Genomic DNA, 24,178 nt, shown 5'->3' on the forward strand with positions numbered 1-24,178 from the left:
TAAAATTGTATATATATTTAATATATAAAATTAAGTAAATTATCAAATGCAATATTATTATCAAAAACATTACACAACAAACCAGCAAGGAAATACAAAGCCTAATACACTTATTTCTACTTTTGTATGTTCTCTAATCTCTCCTAGAGAAACATAATCAATTAGACAAAATTGTGGGCCTCACTTCCTCATTTTAGTTGTTTTCTTGCCTATAAACTCACTAATAAATTCAAAAACATTCTCACTATAACAAAATTTTTTTATATTATTTACATAATTCATACTTAATTATACATTAATTGCATTCTCCTATCTCAAATTATTATTATGAGTGACTAACACTTTAAAAATCGAACAAATGCGAATTTCAAAATCGGAAATGATAGATCTTTTAGGTGTTCTAACCCGATCCCATATAAATAAATGCACAATGTAACTTGGAAATGTTCAGAATAAATTTCATCCAAAATTTAATTCAATAGATATTCTTGCTCTAAAATAGTACCCTAATATAAAAGAGTTTAAAATCTTTTGAATTGTGTTAAATGTAATTTCAAATATATTACGAGCTATGGACAGTGACACTTATTAAATTAAAATTATATATTTTTAGAAATATTTTCATTGTACAATCATATCATATCCTGTGAGATAGAATTCGATTTGTTAGTTAAGAGCTAAAATATTAAAAATTCTAATTAAATATTTAAAAAAAATACTTTTACATAGATGATAAAATATTTTGATTTTCATTATAAAAACAACCATCAAACTAAAGAATTAATGAATAGTGATAACTCTCATTCATAAATAGAGTCAAGACAATGATAATAGGAAAGTTGGTTTACTTCTTGACTTCCTTGCACAAAACGTATCCTTTTTTTTAAATTTTTTTTTATTTCCTTTAAACAATTTATTCCCCTATTAAAAAAAATCTCAAATTTATACCCTTAATTATTTTTTAAAAAATTTTGGAAAGTATAATACTCCCTGTTATTCTCTTTACTTGTACTATTTGGTCTTGACACATTTGCCAATACATGTTTTCAGTAATTGTGCTCTAGTAAAGATTATTAAAAAATTGATATTAATAAACAATAATACGAATTAAATAAAATCCCACATGACTATGTTATAATTTATAGATTAAGAATAAATCACGTAATAATAATGATTGTAAATAGTGTTGAAAAATCCGGACAAGTAAATCGCATAAGGGGGAGTAATATCAATAATAGGTTTGGATCCGAAGCTTAGGGTTTTAGTTGAAAAGAAGGGATAAGCACGACTCTTCCGTTGCTTTATTTTTTTTATTATATAAAAACTTAATCCTACGCCATCTACCACCTTCTCCTTCTCTCATTATAATTAAAACCCTCTCTTCTCTTCCTTCTTCCTCTCTATTCTCACCCAAACAAACCGCCTCCACTCTGTTTTACTCTGTTTTTCTGTTTTTCATGGCTATTGTTAATCAAGAATCCTCCATTCGTAAAATCAAACCCAATAATCGTCGAATAATGGTATAATTTCTTCCATTTTTTCAAATATCCATTTGTTTGATTTTATTATTTTTTGATTTCTGATAATAAATGTGGGTTTATTTTCTTTTTTTATATTTTTATTTGATAGGGTGCTGGTGGACCTGAAGATGAAGACTTTACTCGCTGGCCGCCATGGTTGAAACCTTTGCTTCGTGAGAAATTCTTCATTCAATGTGAAATTCATGCCGATTCTCATAAAAGTGAATGTAATATGTACTGTTTGGACTGTATGAATGGTGCTCTTTGCTCCCTTTGTCTTGCTCATCACCAAGAACATCGTGCTATTCAGGTATACTTTAATTTACATTGGAAAAACTAATTATTTTTATTCAAGATTTTCAATTTGGGTAATTTCATACTCTGTATTCTTATTTTAACATTGTGGGTTTTTAGTTTACATTAATGGAATGAAGCCAAAGTTTTGATTTTTCTTGTTTTAAATTCACGGGTATTTGTGGTGTTCAATATACTTTAATGGGATTTTGTTAATTCCTGTGCAAATTAAGTATTTTCATTTCATTTCCCCAAATTACCTGATCTTTTGTTAAGTAATCTACCACTATTTGTAGCTATTTTCAACATTCTAAGAATAACATTAATTATATGCTTCTAATTCAAATTCTTTTTCCAAAAAGAGATTTTTTTTATTGGTTTTGGTTTATAAATTCAAATTTTTCTCACATAAATTGCAAAAATTAAACTTTAATTTCTCAACAAGCATTAAATCCATTAAAAACCATAATTTACTTGTTTTGCTCAAGAAACGTTGTTGACTTATAGTAAAAAAAAAAACCCCAATTGACTAAATTTTCTCCTACATTTTTCTATTAAATAATTTAATTTTTAAACTTTTTTTTTTAAATTTTTGACAGATTCGTAGATCATCATACCATGATGTGATAAGGGTATCTGAAATTCAGAAAGTGCTTGATATAAATGGAGTACAGACCTATATAATCAATAGTGCTAGGGTTGTTTTCCTTAATGAAAGGCCTCAGCCTAGGCCTGGTAAAGGTGTCACCAACACTTGTGAAGTTTGTGAACGCAGTCTTCTTGATTCCTTCCGTTTTTGCTCTCTTGGTTGCAAGGTAATCAATCATATACTATTTCTTTTTTTTTTTCGATTTGCATTATACATATACGAATATGTGGTAATATGATCATATGGGTAATAATCAATTGAATGTGGGTTCATTTAAGATTTCTGATCATTTTTTGGATGTGATATAATCATAGAATCTTGATTGATTTAATCACATTGGTTAATAGATCAAATAATTGGTGTCATGTGCAATTAATTTTTGTTATTAGTAGTGTGCCATTGTGGATTTGATTGATTTCTTGGTAGAATATCTACCTGATTTGAAATGGGTAATAATTAAAGAATGGACCAATTCAATTGTTTGAAAGTTTACATTCTTTGTATTGGAATTTTCTTTTCCAATAATAAAGAAATCTAATTTATAATTTATAATGTACTATTTTTTTTATTCTATTAAGATTGCTGCATTGGGTATATTGTAGTAATCTCACTTAGATATAAATTTCTAATAAGATCGGTCATTAAATATATCAATGCGAGAATGTTTGAGATTTATTGTAGCAATCTAAGGGCTATGGAAGACTAGATGAGTAATTGCATATAAATTTAGATATGGGTTTTGATTTCCTTACTTATAATGTAGGTGGATATTGGTTTTGATTGTGGAATGTGTGTATTGCCTTTCAGATTGTTGGGACATCAAAGAATTTTAGCAAAAAGAAGAAAATGAGGCGGGGTTTGGATGGTTCGGATTCTGAGGACTCGTATAGCTCAACCAGCACAACCACCACGACAAGCCAACACCACCACCACGGAAGGAATGATAAGGAGATGCAAAGTTTTAGTCCATCAACACCCCCTCCAACATCAGCTAATAATAGGACGGCCAAGAGAAGAAAGGGCACTCCACATAGAGCCCCTTTTGGTGGAGTCATACAGTATTGAAATTAGCTCTATTGAAGTCCTTAGTCACTAAGATAATTGCTCTAAACACCTTTTTTTTTTTATATATATTATAAAACTAGTTTTGTCATGGCGTCCACATTCCTAACTCTTGTGCTTTTTGGCCCCAAACATAAAAGCCAGTGTTAGGTGATCTAATGTCATCTTCCATATGTATATAGGTATGAAATGATGCAATAGAAAGTTGAGAAATATATGGTTAGAAATGCAAATAAGAAAAAAAAAAAAAAAGTCAAAAACTTGTGTTGGCAAAAAAAAGTTGGTGGTAATAAAAGTTTGGGAAATTGTACTTAAAACTATAGGTATTGCAAATATTATGTTTTTCTAATATCTTTTTGTGTTCTTTTGGTGGAAAAAAAGGAAGAAATGTACATGTTTTTGTTTGCTTTGGCTTCTTAAAATGGTGGGAAAATGTACTTATTAGTTGTTTACCTACATCTACGTGTAACATGAAAGCTTGTATATACATGGGGTTATGGTAAATATCAAATCTATTCTATCTATAGTTTAATAAATACTTCATTGCTAATAAAACATGTTTTACTATTTGCAAAATAATTAGTTTTCAATTTAATTCAAAGAACTATTTTTAGGTATTAATTAACTTTTTGCATACCTATGGGCCCGTATGGGGGTTATGGTAAATAGCAGTGTTGTGTGTAGAACATCCATATGTTTCAGTGTAGATTTTCTTAACGTAAAGTTACTTATTGATATTCTGTCCGTTTTATATGAGATTGTCTCATAGGTTCATATAATTAGCCCATTATGTTAATTAATTACTTTAAAATCATAAGTGATCGTTTTAAGGTTATAAGTAATCACTTTAAAACTATAAAAAGAAGTTATTTTAAAATTATAAGTAATCACTTTAATGTTATAAATGAGCATTTTAAGACAAAAATGCATATTGAGTCAGCTCAATAGAGATGGTATCACTGTGAGACCCTTTTATTTAAGAATTAGTAATTGATATTTAGCGTATCTTTCATTATTTGCGCCAATTAATTTTATCATCATTAAAATAAATATACTTTTATTTTCCTATCAATTAATTAATCACTTTAAAATTGTAATGCTTCATTTTAATTCACAAACATAAATCATTTCAATAGAAATGATTTTAACATAAGACTGTATTATTTAAGAATTTGTGATTTTATTTTTTAGAGCAATATTTATCATAACCGGACTCTTATTGATAATCTAGATTGTGTTGAAATTTATAGAGTTAATCAAATTTATAATGGTGGGTCAAGGGCGGACGACTTGTTGGAATATGTGAAAGTACACGTGTTAAAAAAAGATTGGTAAATGGAAAAGTGAGTCTTGATTCGTGGAATCCGGGAACTAAGGTGAGCCGCCATAGATAGAGAATTAATCGGACGGATTAAAAGTGGTAAGTAATTTAGGGTCGTTAAATGGGCCTTTTTTCACACGCACACCTTAACGGGCCCCCTCTTCTTCAAGTGTTTTATCGTGGGAATGTGTTAGCGTACTTATCCCTCTATTTTAGCTAGTGGGATTGTGGGATTCCTTCTTTTTTCTTTTTTATGTTAGCAACTTGCATTTTGCTTCCCTTTTTTGTTCGCTTATGATATGATTAATTTCGTTACTACTAATTATTTTCCATTTTTTGGCATTTCACCTTTGACAAAGACATGGTTAATATTATATACTAAGACTAATATGATTCTTGTACTACATGTTTATTGATATACTTTTAATAGATACTTCATATTATAAGAGAACTCAGTCTTATTTAAATCAAAAATATACTGTACTTAAAATAGAGTGTATCAATATAAGGCTTTAGGGAGTTTGAAAAAGAAATTGCAGGTTAATAGAGTGAAATGTAAAGAACATAAGATAGTAAAAATGTGATTAAAAAGTGGTGGATTTAAACTTATTTTTTATTAGGAAAAATTATTTTAAAAGCATATTCTAAACATCGAAGAGTTATTTATATAATTTAAGCAAGGTTGAAGTGAAGGAAGACATAACACGATTGAAGACAGTCTTATTGACTTGATTCATTCTATTTTAATTAGTGTGTACCAATCTTAAAAGGTACTCCCTTCATTTCAATGACTTTATCTTATTTCTTATTTATCCAATTCACCCACTTTATTCCATTACCTTATTTGTTAGGTTTTTTTACAACATTACCCTTACCTACCCTTATTATATAGTAGTTTCCTCCATTTTTTTGTCCTTTACTACTAATTTAGCAAAATATGTACCACTTTATAGTGGTCCCCTTCCCTTTTTTAAACTTTGTGTCCAATTAAAATCGGACAAAGTCATTAAAATACAGGGTGTATTAAAATTATAACTATATTTACTAGACAAGTACAATAAGTACAATCATTGAAAATTGTTTGTTATTACTAGATTTATATACACTAAAATAGTGTTAACCAATTATGTTCAAAAATACAATTGTACATCTTTTCTAATTATTTCCCCATCACAAAAATATACTTTTCAAGTAGCTGAAAATCAAAAAATAAGCTTAGCTTTATTTACCAATGGATATTTTATTCATATAAAAGAATAATTGATAGTAGGCCCTCAGACTCAGACTTGTGAGAAATATTCGGTTGATGATAATGATAATGATAATGATATGTTTTTAGTAGGTATTTCGTGATTAATAAATGTAATAATCTACAGAGATTCTTTAAGAGTGTGCGAGGTGATTAATCGTACAGGGACCCTTCTTCCTTCCGTACATGAAAAAGTTAATAAAAATAAAAAAATATGTTAAATTCATTAATAAAATTATATAATATTATAAATAAAGTGTGAAATAAAAATTTTATATAAGACTGTAAAATTTTTCAAAAGGGCTCAGTTAAGTGTGCCAGTAAACCAAGTTTTTCTAACTATAAGTGCACTGCCTTAATTTAGTGACCAATGAGTATTTGGGCGGCTGTCAGGGTGTTTATAGCAAGGTAGTAAAATCAAGCCTTAACCATTGACTTAAAGATGAATTTCAAAGTCAAACTTTATACGATAGCTCATAATTAAATCCCATCCAAGCAAAGAAATTCTAAGATATTTATAGCTCACATCAGGGAGGTTAGAGGTAGTTGGCAACTAGAGATGAATCAAGCCTTACTCGGTTAGTTGATTACCATAACATTATTTTGTCTCAAATCACAAACTTGGAAATCAATTTTGTTTAATGAAATTAACTAGAAAAATTGATTTTAATTTTTTTGTGAAATTAACTAGAAAATCAACCTATACTTTAAGAAACTTTTTCAAATTTAATTTTTTTTAATGAGATTAATTTTTAACAGTTAATAAGTGTCAAAACCTACATTGATAAATTATTAAGGAAGAGATAGATAATAGTTTTACTAAAAACATTTATTTTATTTGTAAGTACAAATTCAATTTAATAAAGGTGAAAGAAAAGCTGCTTTACCCAATCACTAGCAAATAGAAGTATTTACTTAATTTGCCCAAAATAGCTAAAGGCAAAATTTCATTCATGTCACATTCATAAGGATCCATCTTTTTTTTTTTTTTAAAAAAAAGGTTAATTTAAATTACATTGACAAGAGTTCAAAATACTTTAGATGTGCCTTTCCTAATTTATTTTTAGACACTAATTCATCATATATTTTAGTTTCATTCATATATTTTAACTCTTTAATTTCATTCACAGAATTTACATCGTCTTTTTATTTATTATTAAATATCTAAATATACTTAATTTCTATTTGCTACTAATTCAAAGTAACGAAATTCAACTTATTTTTAATATGATATCATTCATTACTTTTACAATGATATCTTGATTAAAATAGTCATTTCATATTAATGCATATAACCACTTAATTCAATTCTAATTAAAAATTTGAATTTTTTGAATAAATTTAATTTAGTCTAGTATTCAATAGGAAAGAATTTTTTAGAGGTGGGTATCCAACTATCAATCTTACCAGTAAAAATAATATTTACTCTAATGAGATAAAACTCCATTTTCAACTTTAAAAAATTGATAAAGAATGAACCAACTAAATAATTAGCCTAAGCTCATTAGGGTCACATTGCAAATAAACAATAATTAAATGGAAAGAAGTGTGACTTGAGTCTTATGTTTAATTAGTCATATGTTAGATGACAATTAAAATGTAGAAGAATCTTGGCTTAAAGGTTAGAAGTAACAAGAGTGATTACTAGACCTTAAGCATGTATTATTGTGATGGTAAAGGACACTTTGTGATTTGTTTGTTCGACAATCATGTACTATAGTGCATATATTCAAAACTAAGTGCAAGTGTAAAAAGTATTGGAGACCGTGTAGTTGCATGAAAGAGAAAATAGAAGAAACAAGATGCTGATTTACCCCCCTGCTAATCGCTCGATCTAACACTCGATCGAGCAGAGGGGTTGAGCGGGCTCACTGACGCCTCTGTGCTCTTTGTGTGCCAGCTGCTGTTCACTCTATAGCGGTCCCATACTTTTACCCTTAGCCTATATATGTGTATTCCTATATTCTTTGTAAAGTAGAGAGCCAAGCTAAGAGCTTGAGCCTCCCATTACCCTTACCATTCTCTTTCAACCAATGCTCACACACACAAACTCTATTGATGTAATTCCTTCAACATTATAATGAGCTTTCAAGCTCCTATTATCCTTTAAACACATAATGATACACTAACCTCGGATGGTTGATGTAGCCTCATTAATGGTGAATCACCTTAAATCTTAATGTCTTGTTTACATTACTTTTTATTGCTTAAATCACCTTAATACTTACATATAACCATGGTTCATTAGTGCACCTTCAAGCCATAATCATTAATATTTCGTGCCACCTTTAGACCCACGCTCCCACATTCGTTATTCTACTCTAACAATTACCATATAAACTATTATAGACATAAACAAGAAAGGGTATACTAAAAACTAAAACGTTTTCCACATGGTAAAACTGCTCCTAGTAGAAGAATAAATGGCTTAATCGTAAAGGACATAAGATCACTGAATAAGCTCATTTAAGTGGCATATGAGGGTGTTGACAAAAAACGATTATTGATAATTTACAAATAGTTGGTTGGGTAATAAAATTATTTAATGTTAAATTTTGTTAACTTAATTTGTTGTAATTGTTATGATTAACTAATTTCAACAAACTACAATCTTTAGTGTGTTTAAAATTAACTAGTTAAATTAATTGATAAAATCAGTTAGTTAAATCAGATACTCCAATAAACTATCAACTATAAGTTATGAATCGTTTGCTAAACACCTTTTATTTTACCTTAGGCATTTGTGGATTAGCGTTTACATTTTTTTTGCAATCCAACTTAAATTGCGGTTTAGATTAATTATTAAATAATTTTGAATTTCTTGTTACAATAATATTTTAATATTTTTTGATATGTGAGTCTATTATAATATTCAAGAAAAGAGATACTTTAAACTACGGGAAGATTAAACTTATTTTGACAATGGTTAGTTTTTTTTAAGGAATAGGGAATGAGTTATTTCATTCAAATAACAATAATTATAATAACCTTTTATTACTTGTTAATTCTTGTTATAATAGTATTAGAATCACTTTTGTTCTTCTATCGTCCTGCAGGATTGACCATCCTGCAGGTGTTTTATGCTTTTTTATCGTCTTGCAGGTATTTAATTTTCTCATTCAGAATTTTAGAATTAGGAGTTACGTGTTCCAATACATACAAAATATATACAAATATACAATCTCTTTCCATAATTTTGTATTGCAAAAATATTGTTAGGGGCACGCGTCCTGGAAAGTAACACTACATTACTTCTATAAGAAATCTTAATATTTGTTTATCTGGATCAAGCACAAAGTTAAATCAAATGTTGGTACCTTGAAAGACTAAGAATCTTGAGTTGGGGGTGGTTATTAGTCGGGTCTAATTAGCTTTTGATTAATATGAATTTAGTCTAAACTTGTGGCACATGATGGGTCAAGAATCTTAAATGAAATTTATGGGTAATGTAATACATATTCTTTTATTTTATGAGATTATTTCACTGTAAGACGCGTTTTATACAAGAATTGAATAATCTAACTAACATAAATTATTACTACATGTGCTTCTTATTTTGAGGTTGTTTCATTGAAATATAATATTCTCTCCGTTTTCTTAATGTTCTTTCCGTTTAGAATATTCTATTTGGGTAAAATATATAAATGGTAAAATAAATCTATGTGAAATCTCATTAGATTCGTCTTAATGTATATTTTTTTAGTATATAATTTTTATAATTTTTTATAATAAGTATTTTTGATTATTAAGCTTCAAAATTTAACTATTTTATAAGTATACCTTTCAATTGAATGTGAATGCACAAAAAATTTTGTCAATTTGCAATTGCAATTGATAGTGGGTTGGCCCAAGTGACACGCAAAGAGTGAATGTCGAATTTTAGGATTAGAATTATTATTTATATAGATGTCATTTGGATATTATTATTATTGAATAATTGAAGATGATGGTAAAGGACACGTAAGCTAGGTTCTCTACCCTACGTTTTTCTTCTTCTTTTAATAATTTCTTGGTATTAAATATAATTTCCATTTACAATTTTAATTTTACAAGGCAATATAATGTTGTTTAGTGTTGTTGCTGTTATGTTCGGGTTCTTGTCTAAGTTCTATTATTATCCTATAGGCTTAAGAGTTTTTTTAATATATTTATCTATATTCTGTCTTTTTTAGATAATTTGATTATTTTTTTTATCGATTTGAAAAAAATTCATTCTAAATAATTAATCTAATCCTTTGATAGGATATTATATTAGATTTTTTTAAAGAATTGTTAGAGGAAGTTTTTCTTAAATAATTCGTCTCAATCCACGACCTTAGTTTAATTTTTGAAGGTATTATTTTGGATACTAAACTTTTTGAAATAAAATGAGAAGCAGTTTTAGAGGTAGTGAACAACATTGTTCCATGTGGGAATGCACATAGTAGGATGAGTATACGTGGTACTTTCTGTATAGCATATTTAGTGTTAGTGTACAACATTCCTTTAATTTGTTTGAGAAATCTTCTAGACTTAGATGGTTCACTAATTCACTGGTGTTTTCATTCCAATGTTAACTCTTATCTCTGATCTACACATGTCACTTTTGCATTACAAGTATTTTATCACTATCTTTGAAAATGAAGATTTTTGTCCTCAAACACCCTCCTTTTGTGTTACTTCTCTACATTATTGTATATGCATGGTTTCTTTGTTTTATTATTATATCTGATATTGAAAATTTTCAACATAATAAGTTACAATTAGTTAAGTATTTGATAATGGAGGTAGTATTTAATGTAAGGAAACAATGTTTTGGACATTTATATACTATTTCTCTATATCTAATTTTTTAGTCTATATGTTAAAAAGCAAATCAGACTTAATAATAAATGAGAAGAAAAGTACGTTTTATAAAAGTATATTCCCATTAATCTTTTTTTTTTATATAATTTTTTTTTTTACTTTTTGTTTAAATGAGGTAAACTCTAGAAGCAAAATAATGTAAATTTTAAGAGGTCTATTTTATCAAGTACATATAAATTAGATAGAATATTTTAAAATATCAAGCGTCAACTAAAATATATCTACACTGTAATTACTTTTTTGATTTATTTGGTGGTTTATGTTTGAAAGAGAAATTATTTCATATGATTGTTTATTTTACTATCTCATTCTATTTACAACTAGGATCTCACTAATAAACACCTTAGAGAATATAAATTATTTTAAATATTAAATTATGTGCTCCTATAATATAAAATTAGTTGTATTACGCAACGTACAAAACATTAAATTAGAACTTTATTACCAAATTATATGTCAAAACATTTTATACTTTTAATTTCGTATATTTTATTTATTACATAATTTATTATACAAGTACATTAATATTATTCACATTAACAAATGCTCCAAAAATGTTGATTACCATCTGGCCAACAAATATTAGTGCACATACACGTAGATTTCAGATTATTCCTTGATATCAAACACTACTGAGATAGATCGACAAATCTCGTCATCCCAAAGAATCAAATTCCCTACCCTATATCATCATCACACTCGGTGTATCTTGTTGAGAAAAGTGGCAACATAATACATATTTTCTCTTTTTATGCTGTTAGATGAACAAAAATGACCAATCCAATCAAACAAATAGTAATAATCTCAAAATCAAGCACAAAAAAGAAAAAATACAGAAAGAAAAGCATACATGATATTTTTACGTGGAAACTAAATGTAGGAAAAAATCACAGGACTGTAAGTGGTACCAAACTCTTCTACTAATCACCAATAAAATTAATGGGTACAACCACAATCCTCTCTAGACAATACTAGAGCTTATACAAACACTAAACAACCCTAAAATATCATTCAAATGTGATAAAATAACAATTAGGATAAATTAAGGCAAAACACAAATTATCCACTTATAATGTACAAAACAATAATCTAATCGTTAAATATGTAGGTTGAATAAACAAAAACACACCCTCAAAACAAAATTTGACGCAGTACGGATTACAAATTGCCTTTGATCCAAACCTCGCAATAAACCCTCTGCCAGTCACTTTTCTTTCTTTTGTGCGTATCATATGTAAACACAAAGTTACTGCCCTTTTTTTTTTTTGTTTATATAGTTTTCCCCCTTTTTTTATTATTTATTATAATTATTATATTAGCCCATTACGAATATAAAATTAAGCCCATCTTAAAATACTAATTGGGCTCTTCCTCTAAGTGGGAGGGAACAAATACCCCAACATATTCCGCTTATAGAGAACTATGATCAGGGTATGGGGAGGGAAGAATGACAGCAACTCAAACCCATAGAAGAGAGCGCGGTCAAAGAGTCTCTCGACTCGAAAAAGGTCTTTAAACAAAGAGAAACCTACAACTTATAAATAAATCGAGAAACCTACTACTCTATTGTTTTTCCATACTTTTTATAGTATATTTTATACTTAATCATCATTTTATCCTGTATATCGTAATTATAAAAGTTATGATCAGGATCTGAAAAATAATAAAAGCAACATATTATACCCTTATTAAAGGAATAAAAAGGTTGCAATAGAGAAATCATCGACTCAAATAAAACCTGCAAATAAATTTAAACAACATAAAATACGGCGTAGACAAAACAAAAAGCAAGAAAACATAAACTGAAGAAAAGAATAAGCGGAAGATTAGAGTAGTTTTTGAATGAATACTCAGTTTTTTAATATTTTCTAATTACAATTACAACTCCATTATATACAAAGACTACGAGCAACCTAAGAAAATAATTTAAACTAGGAAATACAAAGTTGCCTTAATACAATGGCTAAGAAAAGTAACAAATATTTGTAAATATATTCAAAATAATGTAAATATATTCATACATAAATCAAAATGCATATAAAATCTAATAAAAACCACATAAATACAATTAACAATTATAAAGTGACAATTATTAGAATTTCCTAATTACTAGTAGTAGTACATGATAACATAGTGATATTACACGCTGTAATGAGGATAGTCCAAAAATTGTGACATACCTAAGCGGTCACAGAAAGTAGTACCATGCTTTGATATTGAGCTGTTCAAGCCTTTACAAATCAATATTGTTTAAAAGCAGTTAATTTGGGAATGGTTTTTTAGTGTTTTATTCTAAAAAGCTTCAAATAATTTCGACTTTTTCCCCCTTAAAGGTGCAATGTGCATCATCCATTCACAAAAGCTCCATGATTGATTGGATCTCATAAAAATTAAAATATATGGTAGTGAAATTATTTGCAAAATTGTATTTATAGAAATATGAAATATTACTATATAAATATATTAGAAGTCAATATAATAACTATGCAATTTTAATAATAATTATTTAGTTCAGATTATATAAAATCTGAGATGTTGGTTTGTTATTAATTAAAAAATAAATATTACATAATAAAATAATTTTTAAAAAATAATAATGACATTAAAAAAAAATTTAACTGAAATTAATAATTATTTGAGAAAAAGTGAATATAATAAAGTTTAATAAGTATATATTTTACTAAATTAATTATAATAATGGCAATTGATCACTTCAAATCAAAATACCCAACAATTTCATTACAAAAAGGCAAAATTATAAGAAACTACCTAATCTATACCCTTTTTTAAAAAACTACCTTATGTAAAAGTTTTTGCAAAAAACTACCTTATATAATACAAATCTTTGCAAAAGACTACATTTTAACGGATTTCGTTTGTTGACCGTTACTTTTGCCGTTGACCATCACGTGACACTCACGTGACTCTTAAAATCTTCCTTCTTCTTCATCTCATTTTGTGCTTTCTTTGGTTTCAGGAGCTTTCTTTCACACGATTTCCTCAACCATCTAACTCCTAAATTCGCTCCCATCCTCCTCTTAATTTCATCTCGTTGAAAGTTCTAACCTATACTGGTATGTACTACTACTCAGTTATGGTTTTCTACTTCATTGTTGTATTTTAGGCTTAATTTAAAATTTATTTCGTTTTAGAAATTTGATTCCTTTTGCTGTGTTTTTTCTTTTGAATTTGTTGTTTTTTATTTTGGAATTTGTAAATTGATTGTTGTTGTGTCTAAATAATATATTAGGGTTCTTAAAATTAGCTAAATCAATAAGATGAAGAAATTGAAAATCAGGAAAAAAGCAAGTAAGACAAAAAAGAAGGAGACCGAGTTGGCAACTGAGGTGGGTAATGTTGGGGTAGATGAGGTGGAGATTGAAAGATTTGATGTGGCACATAATGTTGTGGATGAGTTGGAAAGAGCAAATGTAGATGTTGATGTTGGGCAAAAGGGACCACCAATCACAGATACAGGTTATAAAGAATCTTTAAGTGCTAACCCTAGATCTAAAACAGATAACTTAGCTGCTATTTCCACCCTAAACCTTACAGCAAATGAGAGAGCCCACATAGAGTAGCAAGTTCCTGATTTTGATGATAGTAGTGATGATGATTATAGTTGTGGTGATGACGATGAAAATGAGGATGATGCTGATTTGTTTGTAGAAAATGTAGTTTATGGTCTTGATGATGTGTTTATAGGTGATGATGAAATTAGATTGGTAGTAGATAAGGAGATTGATGAAGAAAACAATAGAGACATATACTATAATGGAGAAGGGGATGAATTGGAGTCTGATGATGATGATTTGGGTGCATTGAATGATGACGAGGAAGGTATAAGCAGCTATCCTACATTCAATCTTGAGGTTGATTTTAAGAGTAAGATCAATTAATCTTTAGCCCTTAAGTTTCCTTCGGCATATGTGTTTAGAAAAGCACTAAGGTACCATGCTATTGAATGTGGTTACAATTATTATTACCTGCATAATGGTAGAAGTAGGATCAGTGTGTATTGCTACAATAGATGCGATTGTAGTAAATCGAAAGCAAGAATTTTGAACTGTGTTTGTGGGAAGGAGAAGAAGTATTATTTTAAGGTTCATGCTGTGAAGTTGAAAGATGAGGAAACACTTCAAATAAGGAGTTATTTTCCCAAGCACACTTGTGGTCACCAACACCAAAATAATAAAGTCACTGCTTTGTATTTAGCTGATAAATACATAGAGGATTGGAGGGAAAATCCAACTTGGAAATTAAAGGCATTTGAGAAACTGGTTAATAGAGAGTTAGGTTGTGAAGTGAAGTATTCTAAGTGTTATATGGCTAAAAGAATTGCAATGAAAATGATATTTGGTGATGCTAGTGAAGAGTGTAGCAGGGTGTGGGATTATGTGGAAGCAATAAAGAGGTTTAATCTAGGAAGCATTGCAATCGTTAAGTGCATTGGAATAGACACACCCCCACCTTTGTTCCAAAGGATGTATATATGCTTGCCAGCATGTAAGGAAGGTTTTGTTGCTGGCTGTAGGCCTATTATAGGTGTTGATGGGGCACATTTGAAGGGACAATTCCCTGGGGTTTTGTTGACTGCTGTAGGTAAAGATGGGAACAATAACATCTTTCTCGTTACATGGGCTGTGGTCGAAATAGAAAATGTAGAAACTTGGACTTGGTTTCTAAATCTCCTCGTAGAAGACCTTAGGTCGGTTACTGCATGCGAGTAGTTGGGTACATGCAGGAGGTGAAGCTTTCACCTTCATGAGCGATAGGCAAAAGGTATGAATGTAATTACTTGTTAACACATATCTTGTTTTAATTGTAACTAATGCTATAACCCTAATACTAATTTGTGGATAATTTAGGGTTTGGTTGAAGCTATCAACTCAGTGATCCTGAAGATGAAATTAGGTTCTGCCGCAGGCATATATGGGCGAACTTCAAGATCAAGTTCCCTGGAGAGTTGTACAAACAACACTTTTGGAGAGTAGCAAGAGCTTACAACAAGGTATGGAATCAAGTATACATATAAATATTTGAGATCATGTCAAACTAATTAGTAACACTTTACCTTCACAGTTTCATTTTGATAGAGAAATGAATGAAATAAAGAATATTTCTGTTGAAGCATATGAATATCTAGCTGCTATTCCTACAAAACACTGGTCTAGGCATGCTTTTTCTAGTAGGAGTAAGTCTGGGATGTTGTTAAATAATTGTTGTGAGGCATTCAATAATGTGTTAGTAGAAGCAAAGGGGAAACCTATAATTTCTCTAATGGAGTGGATTAGAAGATATGTGATGCAAAGAAGTGCAGCTAAAAGGGAAGGGCTGAGTAACTTTGAAGGTGTGTTGATGCCATCTATCAGCAAAATGATTGAAAAAAATGCAAAGGATATATATGGTTTAAGGCTAATCCCAGTGGATGTGTTTGAGTTTGAGGTGGATGATGATGACGACTCTTACGTTTACTTGGCCAATAAGACTTGCCATTGTGGAAGCTGGAAACTTATTGGGATCCCTTGTAAACATGCAATGGCTTGTGTTGTTCTTAGAAAATTAGATGCCAATGAATTTGTCCACGAGGCGTATCTTGTAGAAACGTATGTAAAGACGTATGGTCCAAAGTTTCATGGTATGCCAGGACACAAAATGTGGCCCACAACCACTTTAGCCAGACCACTTCCTCCACCATTTCGAACGATGCCTAAAAGGCCTAACAAGAGGAAAAGAAAGAAGGAAGTTGATGAAGGAAAAGGAGGTAAGAAGCCTGTATGTGTTGTTAGAGAATTCAAGCAACGAAAATGTGGTAATTGTGGTAACCTAGGTCACTACAAAAAAGGCTGCAAGAATCCACCCAAACCACCACCAACAAAGATCAAGTTAAAGGGTGGAAGGCCTAAAAAAGGATCTTCTTCTACTCAACAGTCTACAACAAATGATGTGCCTAGCTCCAGTAGTCAACAACAAACGCAAACTGCAACAACTGCATCTACTTCATGTGTAATGGATCAAATTAGTCAAATATAGAGCTCACTTTAAATATTAAAAGTAAGAAATTTGGTGTTGAATGTACTGTGTTGAATTAATGTAAGACATATATTAGTATAAGTTTTATGAACTGAGAATGTACTGTGTTGAACTGTATGTAAGCAAATTAGTATATGAACTGAGAATGTACTGTGTTGAATTAATTTACTGTGTAATTGTGTTGAATCAGTATATGAACTAAGTGTATGGAATCAATGTTGTGTATGTAAAATGCCTGTGTTGATCCATGAATTAATGTACTGTGTTAAGAGCAGCAAGCAAGCAATCAGTGCAATATATGTAGTATGTATGTAAGCAAATGCACAACAACAAATTAGTGATGTGTGTGTAATTTGCTGTATGTAAGCAAATAGATTTGTGTTGATCCTTGAATTAGTGCTGAGAACTGAGTAACTAAGTGCAGCATTACATACAAAAGAACTAAGAATGAGTGCAGTATATGAACTGAGTGTATGGAATCAGTGCTGTGTATGTAAAATGCCTGTGTTGATCCTGTGTTAAGTGCAACAAATTGTTGTGTATGTACATCATTGTTTATCAGTGTAAAATCAGTGTGTAAGCAAATTGTTGTGTGTATGTTGTGTTAAGTGCAGCAATTAAGCATGCAATCAACAAATGATACGCACTGATTCAAGGATCAACACATAGCAAACAGTGTATGTACAACGTCCACCATTCTGATTTCCATACACACACAGCAAACAACAAATGGATATTACATAAATAGAGCAAAGTACATTACATAAACAGAGAATTTAATGTACTGTGTTAAGTGTAGGAAATTGCTGTGTATGTACATTAGTGTGTAAGATCAGTGATGTGAATGTACATTGAAAATCAGTGTGTGAGCAAATTGCTGCATGTACATCTGTAACATTCGGAAAAATTAATATTTTAAGACGAGTAAGTTTAAGATAATTATCAGTGCGAGAATGATCCTAAATACACATGACATAAAATATTCTTAATTTAACTTCTTCTTTTCTTTTCCTTTTCATAAAAAAAATAATAAAAAAATAAACAAAAATTAATAAGAAACCAGTTACACGCGTTGCACTATCCATCATCATCTTCAACACAAAAGAAAAATCAAACCCTGCTTTGCCTTCTCAAAACCTTCGAAATCCATGCCTCTCATCCCGTCATTCCTTGCCTTCGATTTTCAAAGAAAAACGCAGCTCTACCCACCTTCTTCCTCTCCTTCCATCTATTATTCATCTTCTTCGTTTGCCTCTTTTTCCCAAAACCCTTACATTTTCGAAAACCTTCAATCATCTTCCTTCTCAAATGTTCGAACAACAGCAGAAATCAAGTGAATCGATTCTTTCCTCTTCTTTCGACATTTTCTCTGATTTATGTTTAAACAAATTATCCTCCCATTCCTTGGTTGCAGTATTCCTCAAGGAAGGTAATTTTTTTTGTATGATTTTATATATAGATTTCCTTCGCTTGTGTCATTGATTTTTTTTTTTTTTTATGTTTTCCATCAAATAATCCTTTTAACCTTGAGATTAATTAATTAGTGGGATTATTAGAATGCACTGTTGTAGTTAAATAGATGAATTTTGCGATGTTGGTATCAATTTGGTAAATATTGAGATTATTGGTTTTAGTTGGTAAATAATTGTAGTGATAGATATTTGATAATAAGATATTTTGGATGAATTATTACTCTTTTTGGATTATTATTGATTTTGGATTTGAATGTCTACCTTTGGGTTTTATTATAGATATAAAGAGGATTATAGATATTAATTAAGATTGATGGATCTTGAGGATTAGTATGATATTTGTGAACAACAAATTTAAGAAATTGATGGAAAATGATTGTTGATGGTAAGGTTATGGATGATTTAATGTTCTTGAATAGGTTATTATATTCTTTTGAGGACTTTTGGACTTTGAGTTTGTATGTTCACAATTATGTTTGATAGAAATATAAGGAGAGTCCTAAAAGTGAGTAATATTGAGAAGAATGTTAAGAAGTCTAGATCGTGTCTATAAATCTTGATGACATATTACGGCTTAGGTTAGAACACGCATAATTCTTTAAAGATTAGAAATGCTAAAACAAGAGTTTTGGTTAAGCTTGAGTTAGGAGGAGATGTAATAAGTTATGTGTTAGTAAAGTTGTACCGAACGCTCTTGAGTGATGTTATGATCTTGTTGTTCTTCAGGAAACGATTTCTCTGCATGCTCTTTCTAGTTGATAGCTGCGAATCGATCACGACTCTTTGAAGCGTCTTGTTAGTGAGTAGTAGCAGTTCCTTAAAGGGTCTGATCAGACTACATTCTTGAAAATAAACTTTTTACTAAAGTTCTTTTGAATTGGAAATTGTTGAGACAAATGTTGTTGTGAATGTTTATGCTGATATTATGACATGGTCAATGGATCGGGCTTGCGAGCTGGTCATTGACGGAGTTGAGGAACATTGTTCCCTGCTCCCTGTTTTGAAGCGAATTGTCATTGAGATATTGACTAGCTTCACCCGAGAGCGACATAGCCTTAGAGCTATGGGGCACCTCTCAAACTAGACTCCCTGTGCGCACATAGATCTAGGGAACTGATGTTGCTTTTAAACCTATGATTTGAATTACTGTGTTTTGTTGTTTTGGATTGTTACTTCTCATTCAGTTTAATCTGATTTCCTGTTGTTTCCATCTTTTAGCTTGTCTACAGATCGGAACCAGTCGGGAATAATGGATTAGCGGAGGTGAATAGAGTTTCCAAGGATGTTAATTGAGCTGAGTACTTAGGAATTATAAATTTGTATTAGAAATTTTGGATAAATGTAAATTTGTTTTGGTTGTGCTGGTTATATCGGACTTGTAGAGAATTGTATGATTATCTTGTGTAATAGTAAGATGTTGGCTTTGGGATTTAGCTGAGTTAGTCACGTTGAAGAGCTTGTGACCCCTTGCTTGAGTTTTGGAAGTGTGATTTCAGTTTCTTGAGAAACGAACCCAGTGATGACCCTGTTTACCCAGTCAACGGTAACTCGGGTTGTTACAACATCATTCGATTTTGCTGTGTGTATGTTGTGTTAAGTGCAGCAAGCAAGCAATCAACAAATGATACACACTCATTCAAGGATCAACACACAGCGTACAGTGTATGTACGCACCATTCTGAGAATTTAAATGGACAAAAAATAGGTCATAAACAGAAAGCAAACACAGCCATCTGTTTTCCTACAAAACATTGGTCATAGACTTCATTTACAAAACGCAGCCATCTGTTTTCCATACATAAATACTTAATTCATTCATCATGATCATGTTACAATACCCAAATCACTAATACAAATTCTTAAAAAGGTCATAAACTTCATTTACTAGCCTTGATTAATACAACCAACACCAACAAAAAAATAAAAGAAAAACCCTAATATAAAGCTTGTAATCTTATTTCCATGCTTCCTCTCATTCATCCATTTCTTCTTAATCCTTTTAATTTCTAAAATTGCTTGTTCCTTTTCATGTTACAAGCAACAAACCCTTGAAGCCAAAATCTTGGTTTCGGTTGCTAATTGTCGCTTGTCCTCCACAAGTTTGTTAGTCACTTCTCTTTGCCTAACAGTCATTTCAGGTTCATCAATCCATTTAAACTTTTTGCATTCCCTCCAATTTGTATTAGGATCATAGAAAACGCAAGTCTTAAACCTTCTTCCAGGATTTTCCTTGGTCCATGAAACCCTCCTTGCAAAGGGAACTCCACACCCACATTTTTCAAGCATCAAATTTCTGGTTGAAGAAGAAGAAGACATTACTAGTTAATTGTGTAATGATTGTTGGAAAAAATAGGGTTCTTTGAATGATTTAGGAATTGAAAATCAAGGAGAAAGAGGAATAAGGAAGGGCAACTGCGAAATGGGTTTTTGAAAACAAAGCTTCAGAGACAAATGAAGCGCAGATGAAGAAGAAGGAAGATTTTAAGAGTCACGTGAGTGTCACGTGATGGTCAACGGCCAAAAGTAACGGTCAACAAACGAAATCCGTTAAAAGGTAGTCTTTTGCAGAGATTTGTATTATATAAAATTGTTTTTTGCAAAAACTTTTACATAAGGTAGATTTTTAAAAAATGGGTATATATTAGATGATTTCTTATAATTTTGCCAAAAAAATTAAATAATGTTGTAATTACGTGATGTTTATTATCATATCATGTTTTTATTTGATAGTTTAACATTTAACAATATGGACCTTTATACACACATAAAATCAAAGAAAAGGACCCACTAAAAAATTAAATGGGTGATTTTATGTTTTAATAATAAAATATAAAGTCTCCAATTTCATCAAGTTACTTGCCTTTGCCATGATGTCAGATGGGTTAGTTTCTGTCTTTTTCTTTGTTAATATCCTAAAATAAAATGGGAAGAATACTTTGTATATGTGAATATGTGTATAAGTGTATTGTGATATGTCCCTAAAGAAAAAGAAGCTTTAATTCATGCCTACACCATGCTGAATATTTGCTGATGTTTCATATTTATTTTCCCTTTTAAAATGCAAGTCGGCTAGATAGAAGATTCTGATTTGTATGGGTTGTGTTGTGACTAGAGGTGTTTAATAGGCCGGGCCAAATAATATAATTAATATGTTTTCAATTTAATTATTATAAATAATAATTTAATTGTTATAAATTGATAAATGAGAATTAAAATAATTTTTAGCAGTAAAAATGGGTCAGGTTTCCATTTAAAGCCCATATTAATTTTAAAGGGCCCTTATCCAATCCGGCCCATATTTACTTAAGCCTGATCCGGCCCTATTCGGCCCATTGAACACCCTAGTTGTGACTTAGGTGTTAAAAGAAAGGGACAATTTTATGTTATTGTACTCATTAGTGATGTCAAGTGAATTTTAATTACTATTGTTATCATCATCCCATACATTATTTTATACTCTCCATTCTTTAATATTCTTTTTATTTGGAATATTTCTCTTTAAGGAGAGAATAATTTGATTAATGTTTTTGACACATATTTAAAAGATAAAATATATTTATGTTAGAGTTTGTTAGATTCGTCTTAATGTATACTTTTTTATTACGTGTATTTAGAGATATTGAGATTTAAAATTTGCATTGAAATTGTGCAAAAAGTAATCAGGAAGAACAAAAAAACGAACGGAATACTATGTGGGAAGTCATGATCAATAAATAAATTATTTACAATATGCATGGAAAACAACATTGTGGAAGTGACTTGATATATATAATTATTACGAGCGCCTCTCCTGAGAGACCGTTTTTATAAGAGATTGCTCTTCAGGTCCAGGTCCAATAATTAAAAAAATCTAAAAACTGACACGCGCGTTTGACCATCTTTGGAGTTGGTGTTATAAGCTATTGAAGTTGGTATTATAACCTATTAAAATTGGTACTTGGAGTTGGTGTTATAACTTATTAAAGTTGGTATTATAACCATTTTGAAGATATCAACTTTAATAGGTTATAATACCAACTCTAATATGTTATAATACCAATTTCAATTATAACACCAACTTCAAATAGGATTACACAACACGTTTTTCTAGTATTTGTTTTTTATTAATAATAGACCGACCCATTTAAAACGTGTTTTTTATAAAAACGGTCTCTAAGTAAGAATTTATGAATTATTATTAGTAGTAGTTTACTAAGTGGGAAGTTAATTTTTGTTCCGACCCATATTTCTATGACAAAAATCATTATGACATGGCCAAAAATCGAAAACATACGTTGGATTAAATGTAATCAGAATACGCATCATCTTGGCCTATTTTCCTAATTAGTCATTTTTTAATTCTATGGCACCTGCTGTACGTCCATGATTTCCAGTCAATTTTATACTTTGTGTTAAAATTGTTCGTTGAAAAAATTGTCTATGAAGATGGAGAAAATATAAACCTCCAACTTAGTTTATTATCTATTTAAACAATAGCAATGCAACATGCGATATGAATAAAAATAGAACAAAATTGATGAAATTTTTTGTTCATCATCCGTTTAAACAATAACAATAGATTGAAACATATAACATAACACATGTAGTTTTTTCTTTTATCTCAAAAATATTAAAAAAAATTGTGTTGGAGTAATAAATTGTTTGGATAGCCTACAATAATGTCTCTAAATATTTGACATAATTAAAAATTCTATTAATTTAAGAATCGATAAATACTGAAAATTATTCTCTTATCTTTGATTATTCAACATTATCCTATAAATAATTTAAAAGTCAGATTAGGAAAATAATTGATGATAGAAAACCAATTTAGGCTATGATGGAAACAGTTCAGAGTTGAGGGTATACTATAGAGGAAGATGACGAATTGATGATGATAGATAAATTAACGAGTTGTCACCTCAATAAAATTGATTAATTTGGACTTTAGCATATACTTCATCCGTTATGAAATACTCGCTACATTTCGATTATGTGCATTATTCATCGTTCAAACTTATTTTATATATTGTGACCAATGTGTAACTAAAAATATAGTCAAGTGGAATCTTGTTTGAATCGTCTAATCGCATACTTTCATAATATTAACTTTTTATAATTTTTAGATTTGTATAATTCAACATATAAATAAGCAGAATAATGTATTGGAATGCGTAAAAAGTAAAATATAGCAAGTATAATAAAACGGAGAAAGTATAAGATTGAGTACCTTCTTAGGAAAATATCTGACGGCTAAAGAGAGGAACAAGTGTGTTGTCTACTTATGTTATTTGTTAGGTTAGATTAACTTGACACACTTCGTATGATGGATGTAAATCTTGGGTTTGGATGTAGGTGCCTTCAACAGGTCAGATCTTTATTTTTAATTTTTATTCGGCTTGTTTTTAATAGGATTTTATAAAGATCAGATTGAAAATGGGTCGGCTAAAAAAGGCTCTACTAAAATCATAATAGAGCAAACAATAAAAGAACTTTGGGTCAAAAATAGGTCTTTGTAAATACCATAATTGATAGATGATTTAATCATTATAAATGACAATGTCCATGAAAATTATTAACGTTTCTACAATTTAATTATTATTATCCAATCTGGCCCACTAAACCTTTTTGGATGTCATAAGGTTTGTTTGGTGGCAAATAGTTGTTCCCTTGTTTACTTTTTTAATTGATTTGTTTGATTAGTTGAAAGTGTTGACTACTGTTATTGGTTTTTAATCTAGTTAGAAAAACGTA

General features: G+C 29.9%; 2 protein-coding genes across 2 annotated transcripts; both read left to right on the forward strand.

Moving 5' to 3' along the window:
• The first annotated feature begins 1,288 nt into the window (after positions 1 to 1,288).
• On the forward strand, positions 1,289 to 3,874 carry LOC130801538 (protein RGF1 INDUCIBLE TRANSCRIPTION FACTOR 1). The gene is made up of 4 exons (XM_057665409.1): positions 1,289 to 1,520; positions 1,630 to 1,830; positions 2,414 to 2,629; positions 3,271 to 3,874. Exons 1-4 carry the CDS (start codon positions 1,458 to 1,460, stop codon positions 3,526 to 3,528), a joined length of 738 nt encoding a protein of 245 aa, XP_057521392.1. The 5' UTR covers positions 1,289 to 1,457; the 3' UTR covers positions 3,529 to 3,874.
• Positions 3,875 to 16,040: 12,166 nt separating this feature from the next.
• Positions 16,041 to 16,973, forward strand: LOC130800948 (uncharacterized). The gene has a single exon (XM_057664694.1). It carries the CDS (start codon positions 16,041 to 16,043, stop codon positions 16,971 to 16,973), a length of 933 nt encoding a protein of 310 aa, XP_057520677.1.
• The last annotated feature ends 7,205 nt before the right edge of the window (positions 16,974 to 24,178 follow it).

The sequence above is a fragment of the Amaranthus tricolor genome, chromosome 15 (assembly GCF_026212465.1).
Source record: "Amaranthus tricolor cultivar Red isolate AtriRed21 chromosome 15, ASM2621246v1, whole genome shotgun sequence".
In the NCBI taxonomy this organism is placed as follows: Eukaryota; Viridiplantae; Streptophyta; class Magnoliopsida; order Caryophyllales; family Amaranthaceae; genus Amaranthus; species Amaranthus tricolor.